General features: G+C 35.8%; 1 protein-coding gene across 7 annotated transcripts in view; it reads right to left on the bottom strand.

The window, feature by feature from the left end:
- nompC (no mechanoreceptor potential C) overlaps positions 1-14,271 on the bottom strand; it is an 84,163-nt gene that overhangs the window by 56,992 nt on the left and 12,900 nt on the right. For all 7 annotated transcript variants that reach the window (XM_073964960.1, XM_073964962.1, XM_073964959.1 and 4 more), the window contains exon 2: positions 8,072-8,173. In XM_073964960.1, the coding sequence (XP_073821061.1) occupies positions 8,072-8,173 (102 nt within the window). The remainder of the gene's footprint in view (positions 1-8,071; positions 8,174-14,271) is intronic.

Here is a 14,271-nt window from a genome sequence, read left to right as displayed (position 1 = left end):
TGGATCTAAACAAGTAAAAAAGTATCAGTCGGCTTTGCCGACAGAGATATACCCTCAGCCCGTGTATATTGAAACAATTTGTTCCCAAAAAACATGTATTTAGGGACTTTTAAAAATTTTGGGCGTTTGAACTGACAAAAATGTTGATTAGGATTAAAGAAAAGTCCCTAAGAAAGAAAAGTTTTGCGGAGGAGATACTAAAAAGAATGGATCTCCAGCCACTACACATGGTACCATAAGGGTTTTTTACAACTTCAGGGATGTTTGCTCAAGAAGTATGGACTTGCCCCTGAAACAACTTTTACCATCGCAATTGAGGCAGCGAATGCAAGTTGCTTCAACAAAAATCAAAGTGATTCGAAAACAGGTCTTAAAGTGAACTTATCCGAAATTTTGTGTGGGAGGTACCGGATGGAGTGGACAAATATAGTCCATTTTTGAACCTGATCTATATCTGGTAGATATATTAGGATGTGTAAAGTATGGTCCAATTCGGCCACTCTCTTCAAGAGTTATCGTACGCACAATTTTTCCGAACATTTTTGAACTTTAGTGGGGGCGGTACCTGAAGGAGTGGACCGATATGGCTTATCATCGAACTTAAACTATGTTTGGACAAAATATTGCTAAGGCCAAACTTTGGACCGAATTTACAGACCTGTTCGAGAGTTATTTTGCCTCCAACCTCCTCACACGGTGTCATAGGGGTTTTTTGCAACTTTCAGGCTATTTTCTCAGGAAGTATGGACTTGCCCCTGATGAAACTTATACCGTCATATGGAGGGAAGTGAATACAAGTTGCTAAAGCAAAAATCAAAGCGATTCGCGAGATGGTCCTAAACTGAACTTATCCGAAATTTTGTGTGGGGGGTACCCGAAGGAGTGGACCGATTGAGCCCATATTGGAACCTTATCTAAGTCTGGTACACGCTCCACGATGGGCAAAGTATGGACCAAATCGATTACTCCCTTCAAGAGTTATCGTGCGCACAAATTTTCCGAACATTTTCGAACTTTTGTGGGGGAGGTACCGGAAGAAGTGGACCGATATAGCCCATCTTCGAACTTAAACTAAGTTTGGGCAAAATATTACGAAAGCCAAAATTTGAACCGAATCGGTTCATCCGTTCGAGAGTTATCGTGCGCTCCAGCCAGCCAGACAGACAGACAGACGGACGGACATTGCTCAATCGACTCCAAATTGTCTGTAACACATTTCGTCCAAACATACTTGGGGTCTAAAACCATTATTTCGATGACGCACATTTTGTCCGTATGAAAGTGTATATACCCTTCATAGCCTAACGGCTGAAGGTATAAAAATAAAACATTTAAATTGATTTGAACTACATTTGTTCACGTAGAGAACAGGGTTATTTTAGTGAATTGCTCGGTGAGGAAACTGTGTGTAGTAAAACCCGTTGAAGTGCACATACATTCTTTTCAGCGTAAGCATTTGGTCCCTCGGGTCGGATCAGTGGCCGAAACCAAGAACGCTCGAAAGCTAAGAATATTGAATCAAACTCCCAATATTCGGTCACCAAGAAGATTGTCCTTAAGGAAAATAAAGTCAATAAGGCTGCGTCAGAATGAGATGACAGCAAAAATTGAAGATTGGTCTTGGTCTCATCAACTGGGCAATTGAAGACATTAATGAAACCCTGTCTAAAGTGTACCGGGAAGAGACGTATGAGTACATCGAAAGTAAGCGGGCAGCAGCATCGAAGCAGGCAGTAGAAAATAACATTGTAAAGAAGAAAATGCCCCAATTGGTTACTAAGAAGATTGAGTTCCTAGTAATACGAAGAAGAATGGGAAATATTTAACTTTCGCGATATAGCCATGTCAATGGAAGCAAGAGAACGTGAGACGGCCCGAAAATATTATATGGGTAATAATTCGTGGAACTCCACCACTGTTTCTTCATGATGACCGAATATCCTCCCTATTGATGCAAATTCTTAGCTTTCTGACGTTCTTGGTTTCGGCCACTGATCCGGCTCGATGGACATAAACGGGGATACCTATATTCCAAAATAGATTTCTTCTAGTGTTTGTAATGCACTGGTTGTTTTTGCTATACAAGAAACCCTATGCAAGAAATTCAGTATTTGTATTGAAAACTAAATATATTCACTTAGTGAACCAAATTAAGTCATTTTAAGTATAAAAGTAAAAGCTGTTCTTAAAATTGTACTTCAAATTACTTGAATACTCGTATGGCTCATTTTCACAAGGCACGCCATAAATCGAACAAATATATGTTACAGGAATGATATTAAGGATTTTCAATTTTATAGTATCTGAACTGTCACCAACTGGGGACCAACTGGTAGTAGTTTTCTTGGTTAGGAGGTCGTACCAGAGACTTAATTCTGGGACCACGGGCGCCAGTTTCACCTAGATCCGTTGATCTTGTCTGGTAGTTGGTGTCGGCCACCTTGTGGGAGTATCGTGGTGGTTGTAGTTGTTCCCAAATCGCGGGTAGAGTCTCCGTCTTGAATTCGGAGTTGCATTGCAACCGGTTGTCTGAGCCATAGAAAGACAAACATTTTAGATGGCTTCCGCACCAAACCAAGGTGGTGAACAGGGCCAAACACATGAACACTACGGTGCAAGGGGCGCTGATTGGTCGCATGTAACCCGTACGTGTTGTGGGAACACCATGGAGTTAGACCGGAAGGTAGGTACCCACGTTAATCATAGCATTTCTGTCACTTTCATACATTTTATCGGAATTTATTTGATTTTGACAAAACGTTGCTTAACAACGTTGAAAGGTTTTTTTCAAAAACAGTCCTTTACATAATTTTTATATTATAATAAACAAGTAAGAACGGCGTTAAGTTCGGCCAGGCCGAACTTGTTATACCCTCCACCGCGACTTGCATTGAAATAAATTGGAACAATTAGTTTCCTTTCGTTTATGTAAAAGACTAAACACCAAATTTCAGCAATTTCGGCTAAGCTTCAAAATAACGAAATTCGGAGGTACCTATGGGGGCTATACCAAAACGTCGATCTATACTGACACATTTTTGGCGGAAAGTTTTTAGACTCAAAAAAGACTAAATACCAAATTTTCGAAATTTCGGTAAAATATTGTAGCTAAAACCTTCAAAATACCGAAAATCAAGAGGTACGCATCTATGAAGACGTGGATCCATATTGATAATTCTCTTCTGGAATATTTTATAACCCCATGGAAGACAAAATAACAAATTTCATTCATTTCGGCGGGATATTGACGTCACAACCAGAATTACCAAAATTCGAGAGGTACCGTTCTATGGGGGCTATATCGAAACATAGTCCTATACTCACGAATTTCAGTCGGAAAGGTTTTTACCACAAACATAGACTAAATAGCAAATATCAGTCATTTGGGTTTGCTGTTGGGACCACAACCTTCAAAATACCGAAAATCGGGAGGTACAGTTCTATGGGGGCTATATGAAGGCGTGGAGCTCTACCAGTAAATTCAGGGAGGAAAGTTTAATACCCCCTAAGAGTAATTGAAACTTCTGTACCAAATTACAGAACTCTACCTTTAAAATTGCAAGCTGTATCTTGATTTCAACAGACGGACAGACGGACATGGTTATGTCGACTTAGAATTTTACCCTGATCAAGAATATATATATTTTATATGGTCTCCGATGAATATTTCGATGTGTTACAAACGGAATGAAAAATTTAATTATACCATCCATATTATGGTGGAGGGTATAAAAAGGGAAAACTGGAACAGAAGGAATGGAGAACACTGAACATTTTGTTGTACTAATACCTATTTTAATTGATATTTTATTCAATTACCGTTGTACCACTGTAGTTCCACTTTCAACTAAATCGGTCGTATCCAAACCATTTTGTAGCCTTCATAAAACCCATGGTACAATATTTAATACAATTTTTCAAAACCCTAAACCTTAGTCAAATTTTACAGTTTTAGCCACAGTGCCTAAGTTATTACATGTAAAAACATTTCATACATTTTAAGTGGGAATTTCTATAACTATTCTAATTTAATCCCAACAGTGATCCTCATAAATTTTCATAGCGCTGGATTTAATAGTCCATTCAATATCAGTGATCCAATGTTAAACAATGTACTGTATATTACTCTTTAGAACTTTACGTACATTAGTAGTATTATTTCAAATTATATAATTCTAGCTTTATTCCTACACCCATGAACAATTTAGTACCATTTAATACATTTCGTAGTCTTTTAGTAGGTATTTCCAATACCATTTCAGCCCACTGCGACATTCATACCAAATTTCAGAATTTGTACACTTTAAAAATTCCTTATGTTATCGTTTATGCAATCCCAGCAAAATAAATTGGAAGTAGTGCAATGTGGACTAGTTCTGTCACGGCATGTTTTGATGCAGTTCAAACGGAGTCGTGAAAAACGCTCTCCAGTCCTCTCATTTTAACCGCATTTGGATGCAATCCAAAGAATCACATCCACTTGTCACATTTTAACAACATCAGGATGCAGTTCAGCGGAGTCCGGATGCAGTCCAAACGGAGTCGTGAAAAAGGCACTCCGTTCGCTACATTTTATTAGCAGTTGTTAGAGATCCCTACATGTACATAAATCAGTTTGTACATCTCTACAGGCAGCGGCATACATTTTCCAAAAAGAGATAAGCGTGCTAACATTTCCAAACATTTGTTAGTACAAACTAAATAATATTTAATTTGTGAACATTTTTCCGGTAACTCACGAGAAGAAAATTTCCGAATGGAGTGCTGTTGGAGTACATGTCGAAATCTTAACTGGTGATGGGAAGACAACCCATTTAGCAGATGAAGCAAAAACAGTTCAGCTTGGATTAAATGGAGAGCGGAGGAAACACGCATGTTTGCGATTGAATTCAATGGAGAATTTTCATAATTTGTGTTAATGTAATAAAGTTCTTAACATTTTTGTTTTACACAAATAATAAGTGCATTTTTTTGTTCTGGGATATTTTGTAATGGCTTGCACAATTTCCGCAGAATGCCTGTATCAAAACACGTGCTTTGGACTGCCTCCTATTCTACCCCAAAGGGTTAGTTAGAATGCAATGCCAAAGGGTCAGTTAAAATGCAGTGCCAAAGGGTCAGTTAAAATGCAGTGCAATGGAGTGCCTCTTTCAGTAGTCACGCTCTTGTAAAAATCATGAGTGAAAATTCTTAATTTGATGCACTTCCAGATCACTTGTACATATCATTTAACTGCCTCTTTGGAGGCAAACTTTTTGCTGGGATACTATACTTCATACCCATGGGTTTAAGCTTCAAAAATTTAAGTTCGTATATCAAACATATATAAACCGCAATTCTCATTTCCAGCTTTATATGTTACCCTAAAAACCAATAATATTACTATTTAGTACTTTACATATAAATGCATAATAAATTTGCGAAACATCCTCCTAATATTTCAAAATTAACAATTTGCACCAAATTTTGTACCATTAGTACTTTTCATAGTATGTATTTCCAATACCATATCTTAACCGCACACATCAATGACTCTAAGAACAAATTTTAGAACACCAGCTATGTTCCTACATCCAATACAGAATTTAAAATGATTTAATACTTCTCGTATATTATACTAACGCTACACACCAACACTCACCCTGCCTCCAAAAAACTCAGATTCCTACTCTATCCCTACATCCAATAACAATATGAGTGTCATTCGTATACTTATGGTACTTACTTCGACAACTACATACATATCTCAAACCTACACTGGTGAAACAATTGCTAGCACATAATGCGGCACATATATATAACTATGTAGTAGCCTTTATAAACTTGTAAAAGTAAGAGAATATTTATTTACTGTTGATCTAATGCTTTAGCTATTAAGCACTTTCACTTTTGAAAATAAAAATAGCAATTTAAAATGCAAAAATACAAAACTCTACACTGACATTAATACCAACTAATAACAGTAATTTTAATTCCAAATTTCGGGATTTCCGTTCTTCCAAATCGAAATTGTACCAAATTTAGTACCATTTACTACTTTTCGTACACCTAAGTACGAATTTTCAACACCGTCATTCCTACACTCCAACTCCAATAAATTCCTGCTCTATCCGTTCATCCAAATCGAAATTGTACCAAATTTAGTACCATTTAGTACTTTTCGTCCCCTTATAGTTTGAATTTCCAAAAACCTATCTTTGTTACTATCCACCAGTGACAGTATACAATATAGTACTTTTCGTACCCATAAGTACGAATTTCTAATAAAAAATAATTAAAACATTAAGTTTCAGTGTTTTATTTATAAATGCACTTAAAACTAGAAAATAATTTGTCACTTAGCCTCAATAAGTATATTATTCCTCGTGATGGAACCTCCCAAATAAAATGCTTGTCGTTTAATTTTGCCACCATTTTTAATTTAAATGGACCCATATTGGCTTTGTTTCCATATTCATGTATTGTCATCCCTATCTGAAAATTGTGCAAAGTTTCAGTTCGATTTGTCAACTGCAACTGTGTTAAAAATGATTTACTAGATTCGATTCCAACTCTATCGGTTCACCCAAATTGTGCAAACTGTAGTACCATTAATTTATTTATTTCTTAACATTTATATTTATATAAGTAAATTACAAATATAAAGAAATAGCTCAGTCTACTGGGGCAAGCTTTTAGCTCTATCCGTTCAGATAGTACCTACCAAATTTAGTACATTTTATTACTTTTCGTACACATATAGTTCGTGTTTTTAAAAACCGTTTGGAACGTATAGACGCGTCTATCCTACATTCCATCAGTGACCCACATTCTAAATGTCAGAATTCTAGTTCGAATTTCCAAAAAGCCAGCCTTATCTGATACCTTCTGGCCAATATTTAAGATTCTACCTTCAGCCGTTTAGCCTGGGCGTTGATTATCAGTCAGTCATCATTACTCAACTCTTTTATAAGTATAGATAACACACACATGAAAAAGTAGGCCAAATGCTATTTAGTAGTATTTAATACTAAGTAATTTGGAATTGTCCAATCTGATGATTGAGCCTCGAAAACCCTGATGACATATAAATTTGTTATAGCAAAATGTCGTGGTAATACTGATATTGAGGAACTGTGTATGTTCCCTTGACGATATAAACAAGTATATAATTTATTGAGAGACTGTAATTTTTTCTATAAGATATTCAACTTCAAATTCAACACTTTTTAAACATAATGAGCAATTCTCGCTATGCAGCCTTAAGGTTTTTCACATGACCAGTCCTAAAATAATTGTTTACTTTTTTATTTCAAACAAAAAAGGAAAACAAATTGCTAAAATAGCCGGTTGCTTTCTGTTAGAAGGAGGTCGTTATACACAAATCATACAATGCTTGATTGCGCCATCAATCTCTACCAAGTGTTTCATAAAAATCGCCCTTGGTCAACACAACAACTTGAAGTGTTGTGTATGTGTAACACATCCAACCTATCAATGCACACAAACAAACAAAAATTTTATTTGGGTCAAGGATTTTTAGTCAGTGTTTAATTTTGGAAACATAGAATAAAACAAAGCAATCACAAATCTAATAAGAAATCATCTGAACAAAAATGTGTATCCTTTAATACACATAAAGGTAGGCAGGTAGTTGTCATATTATTGTAAAAGTTAATACATTTTTAACAATTTTGAAAGTCATCTAAAATCGAAATGGCAAAGCACAGAGTTCATTAAACGCATTTACAGGGGAGCAACCCTTACTCTCCCCGCCAACACTAATCACATGGGAAACGTTGGGGAGTTCCGCAATGCTTGCCTTAAGGGGGCACGCATTGACGCACATTGTTTCAGCTAGAATTCGGTTGGCAGGTACACAAATTGTTGCGTGCTCTGCAGTCTTTTATAGTGCCAGACCGACTTCCTTTTGACCAACTTTGATTTTTGCCCTTAAAATATGTTGTGTATTGATTTTGTTTGTCGTTTGTTTTTATTTTTATGTCATTCTCTGTTTGCGCTTTAAATGTTTACGATTCTAATGTTTGGTAGACAAATACAAAAAATACATTAACCATACGCATTTACTTACGTTATTTCTGGCACCAACATCTGCTCCCAGTTCAATCATTCGATCCATAATAGAGGTTTTATTATCCTTGGTAGCATACATAAGAGGCGTCATACCGGTATTCTGAAATGGATAAAGAGAAGTTTTTGTTGAATGTGGCTTTGAATAGAATGTTCATATGTATGAAAGCATTTCGAAGATGATACAGCTGATAGATTTAGATGGATGTACTATTTCCACAATTTATCTGTTTTGGTATATATGTATCTAGAATTTTTTTTAAGAAAGTTCTCAGTCGCTGAAGATATTTGATTGCCCCGCATTCAAAGGAAATGGTCCTTTCAACACTAGGCAGAGTTATTTTTTAAGAAAATCTTACAAAATAAGAGGGGTGGGATCAAGGTTAGCAGTTCTCCCCTTGTGCTGCTAATATCGAATATGGTCTATTTGAATCAGTGTTTGATGGTCTTTCGAATTATTACCAATATTACGTTCTAGCATGTATTCTGTTGCTATTTTCGATGTATGGTTATTAATGGAATATGCATTTTACATTATATTAAAGTTCTGTAGTTATACCCTCAGCCTTTAGGCTAAGGAGGGTATATACACTTTGATACGATGAAAATGTGCCTCATCGAAATAATGGTTTTAGACCCCAAGTATGTTTGGGCGAAATGTGTTTCAGACAATTTGGAGTCGATCTAGCCATGTCCGTCTGTTCTGCTGGCTGGAGAGCACGATAACTCTCGAACGGATGAACCGATTCGGTTCAAATTTTGGCTTTCGTAATATTTTGCCCAAACTTAGTTTAAGTTCGAAGATGAGCTACATCGGTCCACTCCTTCCGGTACCTCCCCCACAAAAGTTCGAAAATGTTCGGAAAGTTTGTGAGCACGATAACTCTTGAAGGGGGTGACCGATTTGGTCCATACTTTGTATAGCGTAAACTTTCTACCAGAGTAATATAAGATTCCAATATGGTCGCGATCGGACCAATCCTTCAAGTACCTCCCACACAAAATTTCGGATAAGTTCAGATTAGGACCTGCTCTCGAATCGCTTTGATTTTTGTTGTATCAACTTGTATTCACTGCCCTCCATACGACGGTACAAGTTTCATCAGGGGCAAGTCCGTACTTCCTGAGAAAATAGCCTGAAAGTTGCAAAAAAAACCCTTATGACACCGTGTGTAGTGGTTGGAGCGCAAGATAAATCTCGAACGGATCTGCCATTCGGTCCAAAGTTTGGCCTTCGTAATATTTTGTCCAAACATAGTTTAAGTTTGAAGATAAGCCATATCGGTCCACTCCTTCAGGTACCTCCCACACAAATGTTCGGAAAAAATTGTGCGCACAATAACTCTTGAAGGGAGTGGCCGATTTGTTCCATACTTTACACATCCAAATATATCTACCAGTATAGATCAGGTTCGAATACGGACTATGTTTATCCACTTCTCCGGGTACCTATCACACAAAATTGCGGATAAGTTCACTTTATGAGCTGCTCTCGAATCATTTTGATTTTTTTGAAGCAACTTGCATTCGCTACCTCATTTACAACAGTAAGAGTTTTTTCAGGGGCAAGTACATGCTTCTTGAGAAAACAGCCCGAAAGGTATAAAAAACCCTATTGCACCATATGATGTTGCTGGAGAGCACGATAACTCTCGAACTAGCCGATTTGGTCCAAAATTGGCCTTCCTCATATTTTGTACTTCCCACGAATATTTAAAAATATCACTTAATTGTATGCAAGATATCTCTTGAACTAATTTGGTCCAAATTTTGGATCTCCTAATATTTTATCCAAATTTAGTTTAATTTCTAAAATGGAGGTACTTTATGGTAGCTCCTCAACAAAAGTTTAACATTTGTGTCTGAGTGCAGTTTAAGGTCTGTTCGAAGATCCATTGGAAATGTATACTGATGCTGTTCGCTGTTCTCTGTTGTCCTGCTTACAGCTGTATTATGTTTTCCGTGGACAAGTCCATGCTTCCTGGCATACTGGTCCATAAGTTATACGATGACCCACTGAAATGACTAGTGGGCGCGATATCTATCGAAAAGATCTGACTCCCAAAATAAGATCCACTTCCATAATGGACTATGTCTGTCCATTTTTTAAGTACCTCCTCTGCAACACTTTTGAACATTAATCCTAATCCATATTTTTGTCGGCAAGTTCAAATGTCCAAAAAAGGCCACAAAATAATGAAAAGTTTAAAATTCACATAGGCTGAGGGTATATCTCTGTCGGCAAAGCCGACTGATACTTTTTTACTTGTTGAGTATTATTTTCGAACGAATGTTCTTTAGAAACACCTTAAGGAATGACCAACAGATTGGTATCTTTGGCTCCAAAATTTGTGCATATTTTATTTATTTTAAGCGGTATAGAAAATTCGGAGTCGATTCTGGAGTCTGAGAAGTAGAAAAGTCTGGTTAACACTGCTTCAATAAAGACAAACAATAATGATATTGAATTCCGTATGATGATATTGAATTCCGTTTGAAAAATAGATGCAGAAGCATCCAAGTCTCAAGAAATACAAAGGTCAGCTTTGTCAAATCCATTGCATGTCCATATGAGAGCAAATATCTCATGATCCATAAAATCTACAGTCTCGTTTATTACTTTGACACACAATCTATGCAATTAAAAAAAAATCACACCAAAAAGCATTTTCCACATTTTTTTCGAAAAAAAAAAAAAATACAAATTGTTCTGTAGTCGTTTTTTATCTGAAGCAAAAATATAGTTGTGATAGAAACGCCAAAAGTCTGATTAATCGGTAGTTGTGTTGACCACACTTTCGTTTAAACAGACTTTTGGCATTTCTATCACAACTATATTTTTGCTTCAGATAAAGAATGACTACAGAAAAATTTGTATTTTTTTTTTGAAAAAAAAAAAAAAAAAAAAAAAAACGTGGAGAATTACTTTTTTGCTTTCTACAACTGGTGTTAACACCTCCCAGCAAAAAATCATTACAGATCGAGTCTTCTGGGTTAATTTGAGGAAGACAAACCAAAACAAATAAGAATGGCGTTAAGTTCGGATGGGCCGAATTGTATATCCATCACCACGAGTTGCATTGAAATCAAATGAAACAATTAGTTTCCTTTTGTTTAGGAAGGAACCAAGATCTTCCGCAACGTCAAGGCTTGTTCCCAGAAGAAATGGAATATGCTAACTGAACAATATCCTTTTTTTGTAAACAATATTTAATGTCAATTAGACGTAGATGTTTTCTGCCTATTAAGAATCCGAAAATCCGTTACAGTCCATTGCATTTGGACTATGTGTGTAAATCCTTCAAAATACGTCAATTCTGGAGGTACATTTATATTGAGTGCATACCAAAATATGAACCTATATTGATCGTCTAGGCTTTTTACCATTGTGGAACCGAAATACCAAGTTACAGTCACTACAGTACAAAAAACACTTTGGAAGATTTCACATCGAGCGGTATCGTTGTACCTTCAAATACCAAATTACAACAATTTGGTTTAAATTTTTTTGGTAAGTTTTTTAATCACTAGCAACCCCAAATTGAAAATTAGAGGTAATTTGGTAGGAAAATATAGCTAAAGTCAAAAAAGTAGCTAAAATCTTGAGGCATATGGGGGTTATAACAAATGTGTACATTAGAGTGGTTTTACAAAATCGATGTTGGATTTTTATGGACGACACCACCTAAAATGTTTAGTTTTGTAAGTTTTAAGATTTCCGAAGTTTGAGCACAATTGGAAGATGTTAACACGTGCCATTGGGCCTCAAAATTTCCATAGTAATTGGGAGTCAAAGGTGAATTTTCACGAAGTGCCCAGTGACACGTGTTAACATATTCCAATTGCGCTCAAATTTTGCAATCTTAAAATCTAATGAAACTAAAAAACTTGGTGTGGCCACTTAATCAATAATAAAAAACTACTCTTTGTATTCATAGTTGTATCATTAGTAGACAGCGGAATTTTATGCAACCCCTATTTTTGGTCCGATTCATGTCAAATTTTGGGAAAGGCCATATTTTTGGCTTCTGATTAAACTGCAATCGAAACAAATGCATAAATGTTTGCATATGAAAAAATTATGCATTTTACATATTTTCTTATGCAACAAATATTTTAATAATAAACCAATGTTTGTTTGCTACAAAAATGTTTATACAATTTTTCTGTTTAAAATTCTTTTCAGACAAGTCAATAAAATAGATAAATGTATAACCACAGCCTCAACCTTCAAAATACCGAAAATCGGGAGGTATCGTTCTATGGGGGCTATATGAAGGTCTGAACCCAATCCGACAAATTTTAGGTGGAAAGTTGTTTACGTCCAAGGAAGACCAAATACTAAATTTTAGACAGATGTGTATATAACACAAAACCATTTCTGCTTGTCTAATTTGCGGAGTTTATATAAAACATTATCCACCAAGTTCAAACCCAGCAGAGCCTTCCTTCATGGAACCCAAGGATATGTATAATAATTTTTCCACAAACATCCTAGAAGGGACGAGGTTGGGAAATTGTAGTCATGACCTTGTTTTATAAGGAAACGATACAGTCAGTAAATTGTCAAAATTTGAACTTCTATTTCTCAAAAATGATAATACCTACGAAAATACTAGAGTTGGGTAATCTAGTTCCTAGTTCCTTGTACTAGTTCCAAAACGTATGAGTAACATCATGAAATATAACGTGTGATAGTAAATATACGCACTTTGTTCAAAGAAAACATGTGGGCCATTGGAACTGCGAAGTGAACTAGATAGTTCCATATAGTCCTAGTTGTAACCAAAGAACGACTTCTACGAAAATTTGTAAAAAAAAATCGGCTCAAATTTTCGTATAGGAATTTGTTCAAACCGATTGGACTACATATAAATGTAACCTAACCCAATACACGGTGCTCTTGAATAAAATTTAAATGGACGGTGCTTACACCTAGGAAGTTTTTGCGGATTCTGAAACTACAATGTTCATAGATGAGAAATACCAAAAAACAAAAAAATCGCCGGAGCGCTTTTTAAATAAATCGCGATTCAAGTTGACATTTGTAGTGGTTGTTTAGGTTTTTGCGATTTTGCTTAGAAAAAACAAGTCCTATCAAAATAGGAATAACGAATAATAGCTATCAAAATTCTCTACAAGATTGACCTGAATGATATTTTCGTAGGTTTTACAACTTTTGAGATATAGAAGTTGAAATTGGGACAAATTCAATTCAATTCTGTATCGTCTTCTTATAAAACAATGTCATGACTGCAATTTCCCAACTTAAACTTTTATTTCTAAAAAAATGGTACAACCTAGGAAAAATTACATAAGCCAGTCTTGTAGAGAATTTTCACAGCTATAAGCTTTTCTCAGGTCCCATGCCGATAAGACTTGCCGTATTCAAGCAAAATCGCGAAACCCTAACAAAAAAGCTCAAAATGTAAACTGAGCTTCTATATCTCAAAAATGGTACAGCCTGAGAACAAATCATAAACGTCATTCCTGTAGAGAATTTTTACTGCTACAACATTTTCTTTCGCTCCACTTCGATTGGACTTGCGGTTTCCAAGCAAAATCGTGAAAACCTAAGAAACACCTAAAAATGTGAATTTTGACCGCGATTTATTTAAAAATCCCTACAGCGATTTTTTTCTTGTTTTTGGATTTTTCTCATTTGTGAACATTGCTGTTTCAGAATTCACAAAAACTTCCCCCGTGTAAGCGGTTTTCATTAAAAATTAGTTAAGGCGCACCGCACCCTTCATGTCATTGTTTTATAAGGTGGTCAGTGCATTGTTCCAATTTGAACTTCAATATCTCAAAAATGGTAAAACCTACAAAAATACCGTAAAGGTCAATCTTGTAGAGAATTTTCATAGCTACAACATTTTCTCTCATTTTGATGGGACTTGTGGTTTCTAAGAAAAATTGTGAAAACCTAAACAGCCCCTAAAAATGTCAACTTGAATCGCGATTTATTTAAAAAGCGCTCCGGCGATTTTTTTGTTTTTTGATTTTTTCATTTATGAACATTGTAGTTTCAGAATCCGCAAAAACTTCCCAGGTGTAAGCACCTTCCATTTAAATTTGATTCAAGAGCGCCGTGAATACGAATATGTCTGTCCAAAAATATGCGCACATAAAAATAATGATTAAATTACTTTTTTTAATTTTGATTGGTTTGCAGAAAAATATAAATTGGAAACTTCGAAC

Source organism: Musca autumnalis, unplaced genomic scaffold (genome assembly GCF_047663935.1).
Source record: "Musca autumnalis isolate F117 unplaced genomic scaffold, ASM4766393v1 scaffold_2, whole genome shotgun sequence".
Taxonomy (NCBI): Eukaryota; Metazoa; Arthropoda; class Insecta; order Diptera; family Muscidae; genus Musca; species Musca autumnalis.
This window is presented reverse-complemented; position numbering and strand designations above follow the sequence as displayed.